The sequence below is a fragment of the Seriola lalandi genome, unplaced genomic scaffold (assembly GCF_002814215.2).
Source record: "Seriola lalandi dorsalis isolate HSWRI2012SDOR001 ecotype SW California unplaced genomic scaffold, Sedor1 jcf7180002054939, whole genome shotgun sequence".
Taxonomy (NCBI): Eukaryota; Metazoa; Chordata; class Actinopteri; order Carangiformes; family Carangidae; genus Seriola; species Seriola lalandi.
The window spans coordinates 838,455-856,331 of NW_019525659.1; the positions used below are offsets into that span (position 1 = coordinate 838,455).

The following is a 17,877-nucleotide window of genomic DNA, read 5'->3' on the forward strand; positions in this document are numbered from 1 at the left end:
GATCTATCTATCTATCTATCTATCTATCTATCTATCTATCTATCTATCTATCTATCAAACACTTAATATTTAGATGTTTTTACTGTAGTGTTTCATTTTGCAGCAGATTTGTGGCACTTTGCATTTTGTGTGCATTTTTTGGATTTGTGTGTAGATTATGCAAATGATGAACTGGTTTGAGAACTGCATTAAGAGTTGTGAGAATGACAATACAGATACAGCGCCATGAAAGTGAGGTTTTATTTGAGCAAATATATATTTATGAATGTAAAATTTGAAAAAAAAAAAAGATGGATTGATTAAAAAATATTATTTTCCATATTTTGTGTTGATCCTTAAGTAACCAAGAAAATATATGATTATATGTGTATATGATATAATCAGCCAATAGGGGCGCTACTGTCACCGCTTCTCCCAGGAACCAAATAAGGAAATGACGTTCTCCATGAGGCGCCTCGGTCTCAAATAGAAAGCCGAAGCTCGGACAGTGGGACCGGGCGTGTGTGGGGAGAAGGGGGGTGTAGGAGCCGGTGTGACTCGAGACGAGGTTAGTGTTATTTTAAATAATAACTTTAATTACGTTTAGAGTCACCGGAGTTATTCTTTTACGCGGGAATCTGAGCTCGTGGAGGCTGACCAGCTGGTCGGCTACTACTGTCTATTGCAGCACGTGCAGGGCCGGATTAGCATCACTTACATTGTAATGAGCAGTTTTAATGGAAAATCCTTTATAGTTCTTATCAGTTTAGTGTGGTTCTGTGTGATGGGAAACTACAATAATGTGTAAAGTTTCTTGCTGATAATATACATGTGTCATAATTAGCTGCTGTACAATGTAGCAAATGTCTCATATTTCAAAGGTTCAGCTGAATTTACAATTATTCACTCTAGCAGTGACATTTAATGGTCGTGACGCAGCTATAGCGGACTTATTACTAAAGGTGTCATTTCACATTTTTTATTAATGCGTCTAAAACACATTTAATGACTCATATTGTTCTAACAAGCTCATATTATTTGAATGGGTTAACTTGAGGACACATGTATTATCTCTATCTTTATTTCTGCGCGTGCACAAACGGAGACCGTGTAATGGTGTGTTTATGAACACAGCTAGCGTGTCCCAGCGTGTCCTACTTTTGGACGTGTGTTTCTATCCTCAGTCTCTTTGCCCTGGTCACAAAACGGGCACTGACAGCTGAACTACCTCCAAGTGAAGCGAGATTTGGATGCCACTGGAATGTGTGTGTGTGTGTGTGTGTGTGTGTGTGTGTGTGTGTGTCTGTGTGTGTGTGTGTCTGTGTGTGTGCGTGTGCGTGTCTTAAATTCTGAGCAGGAGGTAGACCTCCCATCCACTAAAGACATTGCTGACATGTGGACATTGATTATACATCTTTTTTTAGACACAACCTTCACAAAGCTGAATGCAGTCTGAGCGCTGCCCCTCAGTTCACATGAAACAATAAGTAGCTTAAAAACTACAGAGACACCGGGTACATTTGTGATCTGACTTACAATAGGAATAATTAAATAACCTCCACACGAGTCTGTTACAAGTCAACAATAGTCAGTACTTAACAAAGTGCCAAAAATATATTTACAAAGTGGTTTTAGAAGAGAAATCAATATAAATCTATATATACTGATTGAATCCAATGTTATATTATGACATGTTTACAAAAGAAATCCCGGTTTAACCCAAATATATAAAGGACTTGTGGCTGAAAACAAACACCGCCATTCAGATTATTGCCAAGATTATGTCCATAGCATTTTGCAGTGTTTTGATGTACCATGCTAAATACTACACCTTTGTTGCTCCACAGTGCAGCAGTTAACATCAGATACATTACCTGGGTCATTTTATGAACACACAGTGTATAAGCTAAGATAAGCTACTGCACTGATTGACACTGGGAAAGGTCCTAAGAAATGTAGTTTGTCAACAAAGGTATAGAAGAAGAAGACAGCGAGCTAATGAGCATGGATGTAAAGAAATCTTTTTTTTTTTTTTTTTAATTGGCTTTCAAAGGAAGGAAATACAGGTTTTGAAATGTTTACGGTAATATAGAACAAGTTTTTGGTGAGGAGCACTGAATGTAAACATAACTTTTGCTTGTTTACAAGAAAACTCCACAGAGCATGATAAAATTTGTTCTTAAAGCTGCCAATAAGATTCCACCTGAAACATTCAGATGTTGGTTCTTCCTGAATGTTCTAGAGCCTTTTAACATCATAAAATTAATCCTTTTTAATCTATTTATTTTAAGCTAAAAACCTCTTAGTTTAAGATGGTACATAAGACAGATTGTTTACTATCATCTTGGCTTGAAGATGCTTTTGGGCATCAGAACCCTGGCTCATCCACTTATGGACATGATGTACAAGAATCATGAATGGTTTGAGAACAGTTTGGTGAAACCACAGCAGCCTGAGATCAGTCCTACTGAACACCTTTGTGATGAAGGACTGTCCCCAGGTCAGCTGTACTTCACGATAGGACTATACATGTTCCTTTCTGAGCCACTGTCCACATTGAGCAAGGCCTCTGTTTGTGTGGTCTGTGAGTGTACAGCCTCACCTGGTTCACACTCTGAGTAAACCTGACCAACAATATTGGAAAACCAAAACAATCAATCTGGTATTTTCATCATCCGAGTCGTGATAGTTTTAGTTTTTTAGGGAGTTCTTTCGTGTCTGATTAGAGGGTCTGAGGACAGAGGGTGTCGTAATGTTATACACATTGTTAATGTGATTTGTGATTGTGGGCTATATAAGTAAAATTTGACTTAACTTGAATATTAGTTTGTCCTGTGACTGAACCATGTTATCTGTGGACTATGACAGGATGGGTGACATAGCACAAAATGAAGCAAGCTTCTACTCCAACGCTGAGGGCTACTGGAAGGACGTTCCCCCCACAGTGGAGGGCATGCTGGGAGGTTACGGCAGCATCTCCAGCATTGATATCAATGGCTCCAAGGCGTTCCTGCAGAAGTTTCTCGGTGTAAGTAACTCTTCTCCATCCGATGATGAATATATCTCATCAAATGTCACTTGACTTGGCCTCAAACCAAACCGGAGATATGAATCTGATGAATTAGTCACAAAATGAAACAAGTTTTTAATCAAGTGTTGAACAGCACAGAAGACAAACCTTAGATTATTATATAAGACTCTGTTGTTGTCAACAAAAAAAAGACAGTTTGCAAAACATTCAACTCAGAAATTACAAATGATTGTGATTGTGTCACAGGCACAACTGATCATTTTAATTAGAGATGTATTAATGTAAGTTCAGGTTTATCATCATGTCCACACACATGCTTGATAAAGATGATGCCATTCTTTCCTCCTCTGTATCAATTTCTGAAACCTGAACTTGTGTATCGGCTGATACTAAGTACTGATCCGATACCAAACGTTTAACAGTTTTATACTAAACCCTGTCCAACATGAGCAGATACATGACTCTTTCTTTTATTGTCTGATTTCACTGTAGTGCCAGTAGCTGTGCAGAGCAACTTCCTGTGTAGGCTGCTGTTTTAGAGCAGCGAAGAAGAACTGATTTCAGGGAAACTGCCCCTTGTATCCGGGTGTGAAACTATGAAGTTTATTAATAGATTACATGGTGGTTCACCTGGTAGAGCAAGTAACATGAAGGCTTAGTCCTAACTGCAGTGGCCTTGGTTCAAATCTGACCTGTGGCCGTTTGCTGCATTTCCCCCTCAAAACTATTGGGGGGGGGTGACAAAACTATGAAAAACCCTGACGAGAGCTATAAGAGATGCTCTGTGAACATTTATAAATGACAGCTGAAAACCTATTTATTTAACTTGGCTTTTAATTAATTCCCTCATCTTTTACTGTTCTTACTGCTTTCTGTTTTTATTTTCATTTACATATTTTATCATCTACTGTCTTTCTATTGTCTATTTTCATTGTCCTTTAATTTGACTTTATTTTATTGTACTATTAGATTTTTCTTCTTTTTCTATTAGATTTTTCTTCTTTTTCTATTAGATTTTTCTTCTTTTTCTATTAGATTCTTGAATGAAAATTGTTATTATTATTATAATTATTATCGTTAATATTTTTAGTAATAGCAATACTTTTGTTCATATGCAGTTTCAAAGCTTCTTACCCAGACTGAAGCAGCTTCTACTCACCACTGATCTGCTGATCTCCTGTGTTTTTGCCTGTGAAGGAGGGGGAGGGGAAGACGGGGATGACCTGTGCTCTGGACTGTGGGGCCGGTATCGGGAGGATCACCAAGCGTTTGCTGCTGCCTCTGTTCAGGACTGTGGACCTGGTCGACGTGACGCAGGAGTTCCTGGACAAAGCTAAGAATTACCTGGGAGAGGAGAGCAAGAGAGTGGGGCACTACTTCTGCAGCGGCCTGCAGGATTTTGTACCAGAGAGTGGACGCTATGATGTCATCTGGATCCAGTGGGTCATTGGTGAGTCTGCCTCAGTGGTAATCATGAGGTCTGAGGGAGGGCCAGAAGTCCTTGCTGCTGGATCAGTGGAGTCATGGCAGCTTGGTAGTGAAGTTGATCAGTGCTCCGCGGTCAAAGGTTATAACTGAAGACCTAACATTTTGTCCCTTTCTCCTCAGGCCACCTGACAGATGACCACCTGGTGGACTTCCTGCAACGCTGCCAGAAAGCCCTGCGCCCCAACGGCCTCGTCATCATCAAGGACAATGTGTCGTACGAGGGTGTGGTCCCCGACGAGGTGGACAGCAGTGTCTGCCGTGACCTGGAAATAGTACGCAGTCTGGTGCGCAGAGCGGGTCTGAGCATTGTCCACGAGGAGCAACAGATGGACTTCCCTAAGGAGATCTACCAAGTCCACACGCTGGCTCTCAGATAGAGGACAGGAAGTGGCCTTTCTCTATTTATGATCTGTCTGGACGTGATCTGCAGTGTGATGTATCTGTGCAGCGCGTGTTGCTAACTGTTAGCATCAGTGCCCTGCTATGTGCTTATTGCTGAGTCGTCGTTTCTGGCCTTAGGGTTCAGTCACACTACACCTCTGTGTTGTGAACACTCACTCTATCTCCCATTCAAGATTCAACATGGATAAATTCAAGCATGTACTTCCTGTTTCAGTGTGATCTCTACCAGGCTCACAGGTCAGAGGTCACAGCGGGCAAATAGAAACTCAAACCGCAGCATCACTCCTACAGACAGTTTACAGTTTGTGTGACCGAACCCTGTCGTCCAATGGATGTGGATTCAGTCATGTTGCATTCATGGTCCGATGTCCACAGTCAGCAGACATGTTTCCAGCACTGAGAGCTGTTGCATTGTTGTTTATTATGTAATGAAAACACACTTTCAGCTTGTTGATGATTGATGTGTTTAATTACTGTAATACACACACACACACACACACACACACACTGTCTCACCTTTATTTCCTGAATACTGTATATTAGCAAAAGGAAAACCATAGAGCTGACACAGTTAGTCGATTGATTAATAGGTCAATCAACAGAAAATGAATCAACTATTTTGATAATAAGTTAATTGAGTAATTTTTAAAACAAATATGGCAGACGTCTGCTTGTTCCAGCTTCTCTCCATCTTTGGCTTTGGACAGATCGAGAGACTTTGGAGACTGGGAAAGTGTGATGAGTGATTTTCAACATTTAATGGACAAAACCGAAGTATTTGGCAAATGAAAATAGAAAAATTAGTTCCAGCAATTCCATCATGGGAGAATTTACATAAACGATAAAAACAAGTTGTTCTGTGAAGTCAATAACAGAAGGCGTCATGTCCATTAAATATAGACCTGATGCTTCAGAGACAACAGAAGAGTAAAAGAATCCGTCTCAGGATCTGTGAGCAGGACGCTCTGGTCTGGTATCCAGTGGACAACAGCTGGAGTGTTGGTGGATCATGTCCAGCTGCAGAGACACTGGGAGTTAGCGACAGCAGCAGTGGACTCTTCACTGACTTTTACCTCAGGGAAACTCAACCATAAACAAAACAAACCACCGATCTGAGACAATGTGTTTTTCTTTTCTCCAGTTCTCGGGTCACATGACTAATTATCACAGTCAACTTTTTTTTTAGAACATGACAATTATACAACACGAAACTACTTCAGCTGGACTCCACTCTGAATAAAGACTCATGTAGAGGAGGTCATTCTGTGGCGTACGTTTGTTTATTGCAGAAATCATTAATATTGTATAAAACCTGTTTCAGCTATCTGAAAACATTCCTCTCTAACTGATCTGTGACTTTTTGTCTTTACTACTTCAGTAAAGTTTTAGCATTTACTTACGTTTGCAGATACAGATACATTAAATCTAACTGGCCGTGACATGAAAAAATTAACGTTAAAAATGTAAAATTCATGTATGTTCTGACCAGCTCAAATCCCAGACAAAACAAGGAAGGCCACACAATGAATGTAAATGTACAGAAAAATATCTACAGTATATCAGTGTGATTCAGGTGTGGTTCAGATCCTTCTCTGAGTGGGAGGGGTCGACAAAAAATGTAATTCATAATGAGAATGAAAATGAAAGAAAAGAAACCTTTTTAATTTTCAGTGCAGTTTGAATCTGAAAACAGGCTGGATGTTCGTCTACATTTTAGCTCATTTTTGCTCAGATTGAAAGGAAATTGAATTTTTCATTGTCATTATCAGTGATTGAGTTTGACTAAACAAAAGGATCTGAAGAGAAGCCAAAAGAAATGCAAAAATCCAGTCTGGAAGATGCAGCTCCTGGGCTGAAACATACTTAACAAATTTACATCATGTGAGCACTAATGCACTAAAGCACTAACTTCACAGATTTCCTTTTCATATTGTCTTTATGATTTTAGATCCAGTCTGAAACCTATTTAATATGAATCTTCACCTTACTGTATGTGTAAATTGATCCAAGTGGATTATTACACAGCAGCCTGCTGTAGTTTACAGATTACAGTCAATCCTTTGGAATTATCTTCAGGGTTGTAGAAATTAGTCCTAAAGTATGATCTGCATCTCAGTTACAATTATAAACAAACACAATCTCCAACCAATATCTCACTAATCATTGTATTGATTTTGCCTCGATCAGATCTTTGACCAAGCATAAATGTCCAGATGCAGCAAACTCATTAACCAGGCAACAGCCATGAGTTTGTTTTGCTGACTCACAGAACTGATTACGTTACAGCTGAGTAAATCTGCTGGTGACAGTTTTCTATGAATCCACCCCCGCTGTCACTGTCACTGTTGCAGTTTGAGACTCTGCTGGCTCTTATATAAAAAATGACATAAAGACATTGAATTGTTCAGTCCTCGTTACTTCTGTGTAGTTACAGTGCATCTTTCACGTCAACCTGCATTCACCTATGGTTAGGGACTATTCTGTTCCCCATTCTGGCACCAGCATCATATCCCTACATGTGACTCTACGTCCCCCTCACATACAGACACTTCTGTCATGCTTCATATTTTTACTGACCTGCTGCAGCAACGCTCTTACCTATAAACTGGGCGCTGCCCCATATGAAGGGCAGGAACTGGAAGTCATCCAGTCCCCACACACCTTGGCTTCCAGCTGGCTCCATTCTGTAGGTCCTCTGCAGCTTCCTCATCACTGAGAGATACCTGACACACACACACATTCCAGATGTGATTTATTGGACAGATGTTTACTGGTGCCTCTGTGTGTCTTCAGTCTCAGCCGGTCTCAGCGAACAGTCAGATCTATCTCCGGTCTCTGTCTCCATGTTGGTGGAGTATTTGCTGCAGACGTCCCTCTCTCTGTAAGTACAGTGTCGGTCACTCGAGAGGTTTAATACTGACCTCTGACCTTTGACCTGAATGGTCGATTGTGTCCTGACAGAATCGGTCCTCCAGGCCCCACCTCCTTCACTAGTCATGTGATCGGAGAGTCGGCCATGAAGAAGACAGAGGACATCAGCAGTCTGCTGCTCTTCACCTTCCAGGTTTAGCTCAAATCAGTCTGACCTCTTGTTGCTGCGGAAACAGATCAGGTGTTACCCACGACCTTCTCTGACAGGTGCACATCAACAGGAAGCTGCTTGGTTGCCTAGGCAACCTGGCGGTGGAGTTTGTTTGGCTGAGAATGGTGTCCAATAGCAAGTGGCTGCTGTACCTCACAGAGATCCAAGTGATTGGTACCTCAGAGCCTCGCTGTAAGCCGCCCGGAAACATCATCAACACACTCAACCTCAAGATAACCATGGCAAGAGCAGCTTCACATGGACGCCTTTCAAAATAAAAATGACCTTCTGCGACCTGTCCAACTGTCACTGAGTTTCTGTTTCTGCACCCTCAGCTGTCAATGGAGGAGATGGGGGGAGGCGGGGGGGTCTGGAGGAGGAGGAGGAGCTGACGGAGAGGGGGAGGAGGAGTCTGGAGGAGGAGGAGGTGTAGAAGGAGAAGCAGAGTGAAAACAGTCCCCGTGTCCTCCACCTGCTGGGACAGAAGAAGAAGTACTACACTCTGGTACAGTTGCAGTATTGCAGTAAAACACATGGGGGCGCTGCAGAGTAAGAACCAGCTCACCTCTGTGTATCTGTAGATGATGTTAAGGTGTCTCAAGTGTGGTGAATGTGTTGTGCCAGGACTGTGTGTGCAGGGCGGAGTGTGTGACGTCCGTCAGTCCTCTGATCATCATGAACGACTCAGCGACTCTGACGCTCAGAGCCAGACTGTGGAACTCCACCATGATCGAGGTGGAGACACTTTCTCTTCTTTTATTCAACTTTAAATTAGTGTCACCGAAGCCGCTGCTCTGCAGAGAGATTATCTGTGGTTTGTCGGCTCATTTCCTGTCTGGTCTCAGTGTTTTCACAATAAAAGCTCAGAGAGCTAACAGAGAGGAAACACAGACTTCATGCTGATGTGGAGATAAACAACTATTTGACAACAAGTACAGATTTGTTTGAAGATTGTGAATATAAAGCAAAGCTAATAATTAAGATATTATTAGTTATTAGTATATATATATATACATACTTGATGCAGCATCAACTTATGAATACAGATCAAAAGTTAAAAGCAGGGGAATTATGTAATATATATATGTATATATGTGTAACTAACTGCACTCCATGAACGCCTGGCAGCACAGATGAACCAACTGCTGATGGATGGGACCCACCCAGAGTGTTTAACCCAAGGGTGGATGGTCCTGATCATGAAGGACCCCCAGAAGGGCACGATTCCATCCACCAATAACCTTCCTCTGTACAACATAGCAGCTCCTGTCAGGCATCACGGTGGCTAAGATGAATAGGCACATGGCCCAATACTGCAAGACCAGGAAGGCCGATCTGTGCATCGCCTGGATTTACTACAAGAAAGCCTACGACTCAGTGCCACACACATGGATACTGGAATGCTTGGAAATGTACAACATCAACAGGACAGCCTTCATCAAGAACTCAATGGGGCTGTGTAAAACAACTCTGGAGGCCAACTCCATGCCAGTTGCACAAGTTACCATCAAGTGCAGCATATACCAAGGTGATGCACTATCCCGCTGCTTTTCTGCATAGTCCTGAACCCCCTCAGCCAGATCATCTCAAAGACTGGCTACAGATACCGGTACCGGTAAGTGGAGCAACCATCAGTCACCTCCTCTACATGGATGACGTCATGCCAGGAATGAGCGAGACATCTACTCACTGATCCATATCACCAGGATCTACAGCAATGACATCGGAATGTCATACGGACTAGATAAGTGTGGTCGGATGGTATTAAAGAGAGGGAAGATGATCAGAACCGAGGAGGTTGAACTACTAGAAGGAAGAATTGCAGATGTTCAGGACAGCTACAGATACTTTGGGATTCTGCACTGCCAAAAACCTACACAGAGTAAGGCAGGTCCTGAAAAGTCAGATGAATGGAAAGAACAAGGTCCGATTCATCAACATGTACGCCCTGCCAGTCATCAGATTCCCCACATCAAGACAAGGAAGCTCCTCACAATGTATGGAGGGTTTCCCTGAAGAATAACTGAATACCTCAGGCAGAAGAAAACCCCATAATGCAGAGGAGGATGAACCATCATGGAGGGACAAGCCTCTACACGACATGTACCACTGACAGATAGCAAGATATCCTACCAGTGGCTGGTAAAAGCCTGGATTGAAAGACAGCACAGAAGCATTAATCATGGCAGCACAAGAGCAGGCACTTAGTACAAGATCAATAGAGGCGGGGTCTACCACACCAGGCAGGACCCCAGGTGCAGGCTGTGCAAAGATGCTCCTGAGACAGTCCAGCACATAATAGCAGGATGTAAGATGCAGGCAGGAACAGCGTGCATGGGACGCCATAACTAAGTGGCCGGCATAGTGTACAGGAACATCTGCACTCAGTATGGGCTGGAAGTCTGATGGTCAGAATGGAAGACACCTCCTAAGGCGTTTGAGAATGACCAAACTAAAAGATCCTGTGGGACTTATGTGTGTATATATATATATATAGAGAGAGAGAGAGAGAGAGAGAGAGATATGTATATATATATATATATATACATAGAAAGAGAGATATGTATATATGTATATATCTGTGGCAGTGTTCATTGTAAACAGCTGTTGATTTATTTGTATATGGAACATTGTTTTTATTATTTATCTGCATTTGAAACATTTAGTTTTTAATGTTTTATTTTTAAATATAGGTATGATGTTTTCTGTGTGAACATTTCCCAGCATGCTCTTGGGTTCTGCTCCACATCTCCTGGACCGCGGTGGAAACTTCCTGAGGTCCACGACAGACTTGAAGAGACTCAGCTGTTATTCAGTCAACAAACGGTCCATGTGACATGTTTCACTTCATGTATAATCACTGTCACTATATTAGCTCTGAGCTAACTGTGCCAGGCAGCATGAGGGTAACATGTAGCAGCTGTTTAGACAACATGAGCTAAAACTGACTTAAATGAATCTAAAGAGTCATGCAATTATCAGAGGAAGTTGAACAGGGTTTACAGTGAAAGGGTTAACATATAAAACAGTGGTGTGCTGGTTTAAGAACCTAGTGTGATGTTCAGTCCTCAAAGTCTGTGATCATCTCAGATCTACAGAATGTTATTACAGAAAGATACAGTGCAGGAAAAAACGACTAAAATCAATCTAAAAGAATCTCATGTTCCCTATAGCTGCTGACTTATACAGAGGAAAGTAACAAAAAGAACCACAGTTTAATGTGCTGGTTATTCTTGTGTGTTGTTGGGTATTGTTCTCTTCTGTTTGCTACATGATTCTTGTGTGACAGGCCGGATATGACAGAAGGGTTCTGGTGGGTCAGTCCAATCCAAAAGTCCAGGCTGATTTTTATTCCCATCCCTGTTCCCTCCCTTAGTATCATGAATAATTTTATAGATAAGAGAGTGATGATGATGCAGCATATGCTTTGAATTCATTTGATATGGTGATGCAGTATTCACGGCGCTGTGTGGCAGCAGCAGGGGACAGAACACCTATATTACAACCATAAGACACTTGCCTTGGGCTTGAAAAAATGACGTGAGCATTCCTGCTGTGTCACCACATCTAATGCTCAGTTAATTCTCTTTAAAGTTGGAGGGAAGAGGCTGCATGTGAGGACGATAGTTCACATTGCAGCTGCATTGAGTAGCTGATCATGGCAACTGACTCAAAATTGATTGCAGAAGAGGAACATCAAATAATAAATAAAATGATAATAATGAATAAAATGTTTTTACGGTTTCATCCGATATGTTTGCTCAGTCTCTCCTGACTGCATAGACTCTGCGCTGTTCATAATAAGCAAGATACTTTCTGATTGGTTTTCTTTCTTTTTTTTAAAAACAAACAAAACTAATTCATGCAATACAAGTGTCAGGTGTGTTTATGATCATGCCCAAGCTTGTGGACCTGTTAAAAGGAACCCCGACTATTAAGACTTGTAGGCCTTAATTCGCTATAATCACCTTCTCCTACTAAAATACATTGTTAGAAACACACGAAAACCTTCCGTTATGCTAATAGCAGGAAAATTATCAATACAATGCAATACAAAGTCATCACAGTTTGCCTAGCGATAAGAAAAGGAGAGCGGGGTGGGAAAATGCTTGTGGATGAACACAACTTCCGAAAGAACAACCGCGGGGGTTGTGCTCTCGCCACTTCTCTCCTAATGCATTTGAAGCATTTAGCCGACCACAGCTGCTAAAGAGCTCACAGGTGCTGCTGGTTATAAGCAAAGACTAAAACCAAATGCTGTGCCTACAATTTTCTCCCATAAGGAGTCTAAACGCCGCTGGATAACCAGTGAAATTTGCTCGAACAAACGTCAGACAGGAGACGCTGGATGTGCTCCTGCTAGGATGTAAAACCCGCTCCCACTGCCTCTTATGGGGAACCAGCGGACACGACCCAGATCATGGAGGAACCTGACAATCCACCAGTCCATTCAGTTCAGCAAGCACCCGGGAATCACTTACTTCAGCAGACACCCATAAAGAAAATAGGCTTTGTCTAGTTACCCAGGAACAGTTAAAACAATTGTTTCAGCACTGCTCAAAGTGTGGCTACTTGATCATCAAGGAAGATATGAGAGAGCTGCATAATGAAGGCTCACAGTCGACTGTAGAGCTCACATGTGCCAGCTGCTGTATTTACAGATGGCAGTCTCAGCCTACTGTGACTGGGACCAAAGGGGCAGGAAACCTGCTTTTGGCTGCATCACTTTTCTTCAGTGGCATCCATTTAGCTAAATTTGAATGAATGAATTAACCTCAAAACAATAAGTGAGGACACATACACAACACTGAGGAAAAAGTTTGTGTTTCCTGTTATAAAAAAGAGCAGAGTGCAGTGTCTCGCATGAAATCACAAAAAGCAAAAGTTGTGCTCTGTGGAGATGGCCGGTGCGACTCTCCTGGCCAAATACTGCACATACACTTTTTTAGATGCGCAGAGACGAAAGGTTGTGGACCTTTAAAGTAAGCTGCACCCAAGTTTCAAACTCTAATGCTATGGAAATCAAAGGTTTTAAGGAAGGCTTTTGAAAGACCTGGATCATCTGACGAAGTGCATCCACACAACACTAGTTATTTTCAAATATACAAGTCTTACAAAATGTTTCACCTTTATATAATTTGGTAATTTTTTATGGCAGGACATGACTGACTGATATTGTTTTTTTTAGGTCAAATTCGGGTGTACCACTCCATGTGCCTGAAACACCTCCCAAAGAGAACACATTTTGGATATGATGTGATGATCCATGCCTCCTGCTGCTCTGGATCATAACAACAGTGCAAACAGGGAACAGGTCAGTGAACTTTCACCCCTTTGTAAGCATCATCTGGATATCGTACATCAAACTGTTGCCGACGCCTCTTATTAATCTATTTTCTGTTTTTGAACAGGCTGTTTATCAAGATGGGGAGATTGTTGGTGAACACAAGTTCAAAATGTCATGGATCAAAGTCCACAAGACATTCAGAGCAAGACCAGCGGCTGTTGAGAAAGATTATTGTTACATGAAGGAAATGGTGGCTGATGTTCTCTCCTGTGTGTCTGGTTCAAACCGAGGCATGAACACGACCATGGCTCCACAACAGAGAAACATCCAGATCACAGATCATTTTTCAAACGCAGCAGTTTTCACGTTTCAAGTAGTAACACCAGCAATGTTCAAACCCACAGCTTTAATTTTAAATCAAGAAGCTCGTGTTTTCATGGACACATCTATGTATTTTCATATTTTTCAAATTTATACGGTTTGTATAAATGTTTTCAATTTAAATAATTAACATTTTTCTATGATACTGTATTTTGTTGAGCTGTGCAACACATGCTCCTAATTATATGGATTCAAATGTGAACTACAGGTTAAATATTAGATTAGATTCATCTACTTCTACATGATCAGTATCTACATCTTCAAACCCTGTATAGATTCCACTTGGCTCAGAGTAGATATTTCTTATTTTGCTAACTGCACATGATGGAATGAGTCTGTGGATTCTTCTTCCCAGCCTGCCATGCACGCACCATGTAAACTGACGATATGAGGCGTATCTGTAAGACCTCAAATCAGAAGGTTTGAGTCAAACATACTGTTAAGCTTTGAATGACTGATACACATTGTTTGCATTAACCTGTAAAACTACTATAGTCTTGGCATTATAAGGCCACAGTCCTGGTAGAATTTTTGTCATCGATTGTTGAGTGTACTGTGTGTACAGGTAAACTCTCAGTCCTCTGTCTTGAATTACAAACATGCCACTTTAAGTGGAAAATAAAATTCATATTTCACATAAATACTTTACACAAACGTCTACGATTTTTCATCTGACAACTTCATTTACTGATGAATGCAAATAAAAAATAAATAAATAATATAAATAATAGGTCTGGTTGCGTATAGGACGGCACCTGGGTCCTCATCTGGATCACAGTCCACTTATTGGTGACCTTGGGCATAGGGACTGCTTCAAGAAATGGCGGCCTTTTAGTCCCACCCCAGGAATACTCACACACTGGAGTACCTGTACCTGGCGGCTTGCCTGATCTGAGCCTGAGTGGTGCTTTGTTGTTCGACTTCTGTACTAGTCATGGTTTGGCCATAAAAAGAACACCTTAGGTCTAAGATCAATGATCATCACTTGGGTGAAGAGAGGTGCACAGTTGTCAGCTGATCACTACCTGGTGGTGAGTTGGATCAGATGTTGGGGGTGGTGGCCGGACAGACCAGGAAAACCCAAACGAGTAGTGAGGTTGAAGTGAGGCCCCTGTTCGGGAGATCTTTAACTCCTCTCCAGAACAGTTTCTCACACATCCTGGGGAAGGTTGGGGATGTGAAATCCAAGTGGGCCATGTCCAAAGCCTCCATTGTAAATATGGCTGGCAGGAGTTGACAAACAGGTTGTCCAGTTCAGGGAGGCCATAGAAAAGGACTTTCGGTTGGCCTCAAGGAGGTTCTGGCAAAACTATCCAGAACCGTAGAAAAGGGGAAGCAGGGCTTAGCCCAACCTGTTTTCAGCAGGGGAGGAGAACTGCTAACTCAGACTGGGGAGATCATCAGCTGGTGGAAGGAGAACTTTGAGGAAGTCCTGAACCCAACCAACATGACTTCTGTGGAGGAGGCAGAGTCTCAAGACTCAAGGGAAGCCTTGCCCATATCCATGACAGAGGTCACTGAGGTAGTCAAGAAGCTCCTCGACAGTAAGGCGCCAGTACTGGGTGAGATTCTCCCCGAGAGGCTGAAGGGACTGGACATTGTAGGGCTTCATGGTTGACACACCTCTTCAATGTCTCATAGAGGTCGGGGACAGTACCTGCGGAGTGGCAGGCCTGGGTGGTGGTTCCCATCTTCAAAAGAGGGGACCAGAAGGTGTGCTGCAATTATTGGGGTGTCACACTGCTCAGCCTCCTGGGGAAAGCTTATGCCAGGGTGCTGGAAAGGAGGCTACATGACTTCTGTAATTTGCTGCTTTGCCATATGCTAAGACCTGACAGATAAAACTCACAGTTGTAATTTGGCTGTTTCAACAGATAGCAGCTCACACACAGGCACCATATGTGTATTTAGTAAAATGTTTGAGACTCAAAGGTGCAGTTTTATTCTCTGGATGAGAGAATACATTTATTCTGAGTGAGAGAATAAATGTGTCATTGGCACACTTTTAAAATGACTTTAGAACAGAGTTCTGTTTTGACATATTTCTCATTCATGTGTTGATCGTGATTCTCTGGGTTCTAACTTTGCACTGTGAACCTTTGTTGAAGAGATTCAGCGAAACAAGGACAAAACAACCTATATTGAAGCAAGGTGCGTGAGCCTCCTATAGCTTCATATAAACCTGATTTTACATTCATTATTTCAAACACTTGTCTCTGAATCAGAGTAAACACTGGAATTAATGTCTTCTGAGTCTGATTATCTTGTGGACTATAATGAGGATGGGTCATTTCACTAGCTGTGACCCGGAGTGAACAGTCAAGGAAGTGAATTAAAGAGGAGACGTGGAGACCATGAAGGATGGAGGCAGAGAGAAAACAAAAGAATACAGTCCTGTAGGTTGGACAGCAGGTTCAACGTTGTCTGAGTTTTAACTGACTTCTGTAATTTGCTGCTTTGCTGTTATGCTAATACCTGACACAAGGTCAGAGGAGATAAACACTCACAGTTGTAATTTGGATGTTTCAACAGATAGCAGCTCACACACAGGCACCATATGTATATTTAGTGAGATGGGATGAGGGAGACGAGTATAAGTAGTGGTGAGTTTGAAGAAGTGATGATAATAGCTGGAAACGGAAACACACCTGCCACAGGTAAGGTTGCTGCATTAAAAGGTTTTTTTATAAAGTAATGAAAGTTTCCATTTGTATTTCAGTATTTTGATTGTTTTACTGTTAACTGTTTTGGAAATGAACACGATGGACAGCATTCCTGCGGTAACCTAAAAACCAACATTGACCAACAGCAACGTGGCCATGTCTTCATTTAGCCTAAATTTATAAACTATCATTTCATAACCAGCTGAAGCAACCTCATTTAATAACTTTGTTGTTTGTTACTTATGTTAAGTTAGTGAAATTAGTAAAAACCCACATTCCACTGACTGACCTTTTTGAAGTAAAAGGTTTTTTCATGTGACAGATAAAACCTTGAGGTTCCTTGTTGAACCTTTATATGAGAGAATTTTTAAATGTGTTCTTAGCACTCAATGTGTCAGGATGTCGACTCTTCTTCTTGTGTTTCAGGTTTTTGGCTCAGGATGACTTCCTGTTTGTTTTCCCTCTTCTTCTTGGTCTCCCTGTTTCCCTTCATCCCTGCCGACAATCTGACCGGCATCAAAGTGCGACTCACAAACGAAGGACTGGCTGCTTGTAAATCTGCACACACTGTTGAAAGCACATTAAACACTGTACTTCAGTAATACACATTAAAACACTTTCATTTAGAAAGCTGACAAAACTTTTATATCTGAAACATACAGTACCTGTCAAGAATTCAACAATAACAACATTACCTTAATATTAAATCATTCAGTAGTGCTTTAAATGTCACCACAACAAACTAATCAAAACTCATCTTCTCATTCACACACTCACACACACACACACACACACACACACACACACACACACAGACATTCTCATCCAGTTTCTCATCTCATTGTTCAGGTTTTTCTTTTCATTTGTCTCTGTAAATACTTGTACTGTCTTTTCAGTGAAGGATTTTGGTCTGACGTTTTTGGATGAGCTGATTAACAAAGACTTTATGCAGACATGGGGAAATGCTGAAAGCCGCATCAAAGGGTAAAAATACATAAGCTCAGAGCTGCCACACCAATAAAAAAAACAAAACAATATACTTGTTATCATGTTATAATGTGATGAATGATATATTGTTATAATAACATGATGTTTGTATGTTGTAATAACTTGAAAAACATCTTGTCATAAAAATCAACTTTTCATGTTATGTGATACTGATCTGTTTTTCTTGTGTGGCAGCTCTGAGTTTCCATCACATTATTCCTACAATTATTATTATGTTTCTTGTTTTGCTTAATTGCTTGTTTGTTTTAATCTTTATTAATTCAATTTTTGAAAATGTTATTCTTAATTTTCTTTCTTTTTCTTGTTGGTGTTCTGTTAAATCATAGATAACCATTATGGCGAGACATGTTTAAACATACATTAGATAATGTTGATGGCGGACTCTAACAATGAAAACTTGTCTATATAGAGGTGAATACTGGAAGTAAAGACATTTAGGGGCAACTGGTAAAAAAAAAGCCGTAAACAGTATTTGAAAATCTGAAGGATGATACCTTTAAGATGATTTAGATTTTCATCACATCCTCATACTCTCCTTGTCCATCCCCCACCCCCC

The 17,877-nt window shown here is 41.2% G+C and overlaps 2 protein-coding genes across 2 annotated transcripts in view; both read left to right on the forward strand.

Annotated features, from left to right (window-relative positions):
• The first annotated feature begins 444 nt into the window (after window positions 1-444).
• Window positions 445-6,161, forward strand: ntmt1 (N-terminal Xaa-Pro-Lys N-methyltransferase 1). Its single transcript, XM_023397916.2, has 4 exons — window positions 445-547; window positions 2,848-3,007; window positions 4,208-4,460; window positions 4,619-6,161. The coding sequence occupies exons 2-4, from the start codon at window positions 2,849-2,851 to the stop codon at window positions 4,873-4,875; spliced, it is 669 nt and encodes a 222-aa protein (XP_023253684.1). The 5' UTR covers window positions 445-547; window position 2,848; the 3' UTR covers window positions 4,876-6,161.
• A 10,071-nt stretch (window positions 6,162-16,232) lies between these two features.
• Window positions 16,233-17,877, forward strand: part of LOC111648096 (phospholipid transfer protein-like) — an 11,422-nt gene continuing 9,777 nt past the window's right edge. Inside the window, exons 1-3 of the mRNA XM_023397858.2 lie at window positions 16,233-16,307; window positions 16,740-16,865; window positions 17,210-17,297. Of these exons, the coding sequence (XP_023253626.1) occupies window positions 16,271-16,307; window positions 16,740-16,865; window positions 17,210-17,297 (251 nt within the window). The 5' untranslated portion in view covers window positions 16,233-16,270. The remainder of the gene's footprint in view (window positions 16,308-16,739; window positions 16,866-17,209; window positions 17,298-17,877) is intronic.

What these genes read in the sequence shown, in the direction of transcription:
- ntmt1 (XM_023397916.2), top strand. Translation starts at nt 2,849, where the DNA reads ATGGGTGACATAGCACAAAATGAAGCAAGCTTCTACTCCAACGCTGAG. An exon ending in TCCTGCAGAAGTTTCTCGGT is followed by an intron (nt 3,008 to 4,207) that starts GTAAGTAACTCT and finishes TTGCCTGTGAAG; the next exon opens with GAGGGGGAGGGGAAGACGGG. An exon ending in CTGGATCCAGTGGGTCATTG is followed by an intron (nt 4,461 to 4,618) that starts GTGAGTCTGCCT and finishes CTTTCTCCTCAG; the next exon opens with GCCACCTGACAGATGACCAC.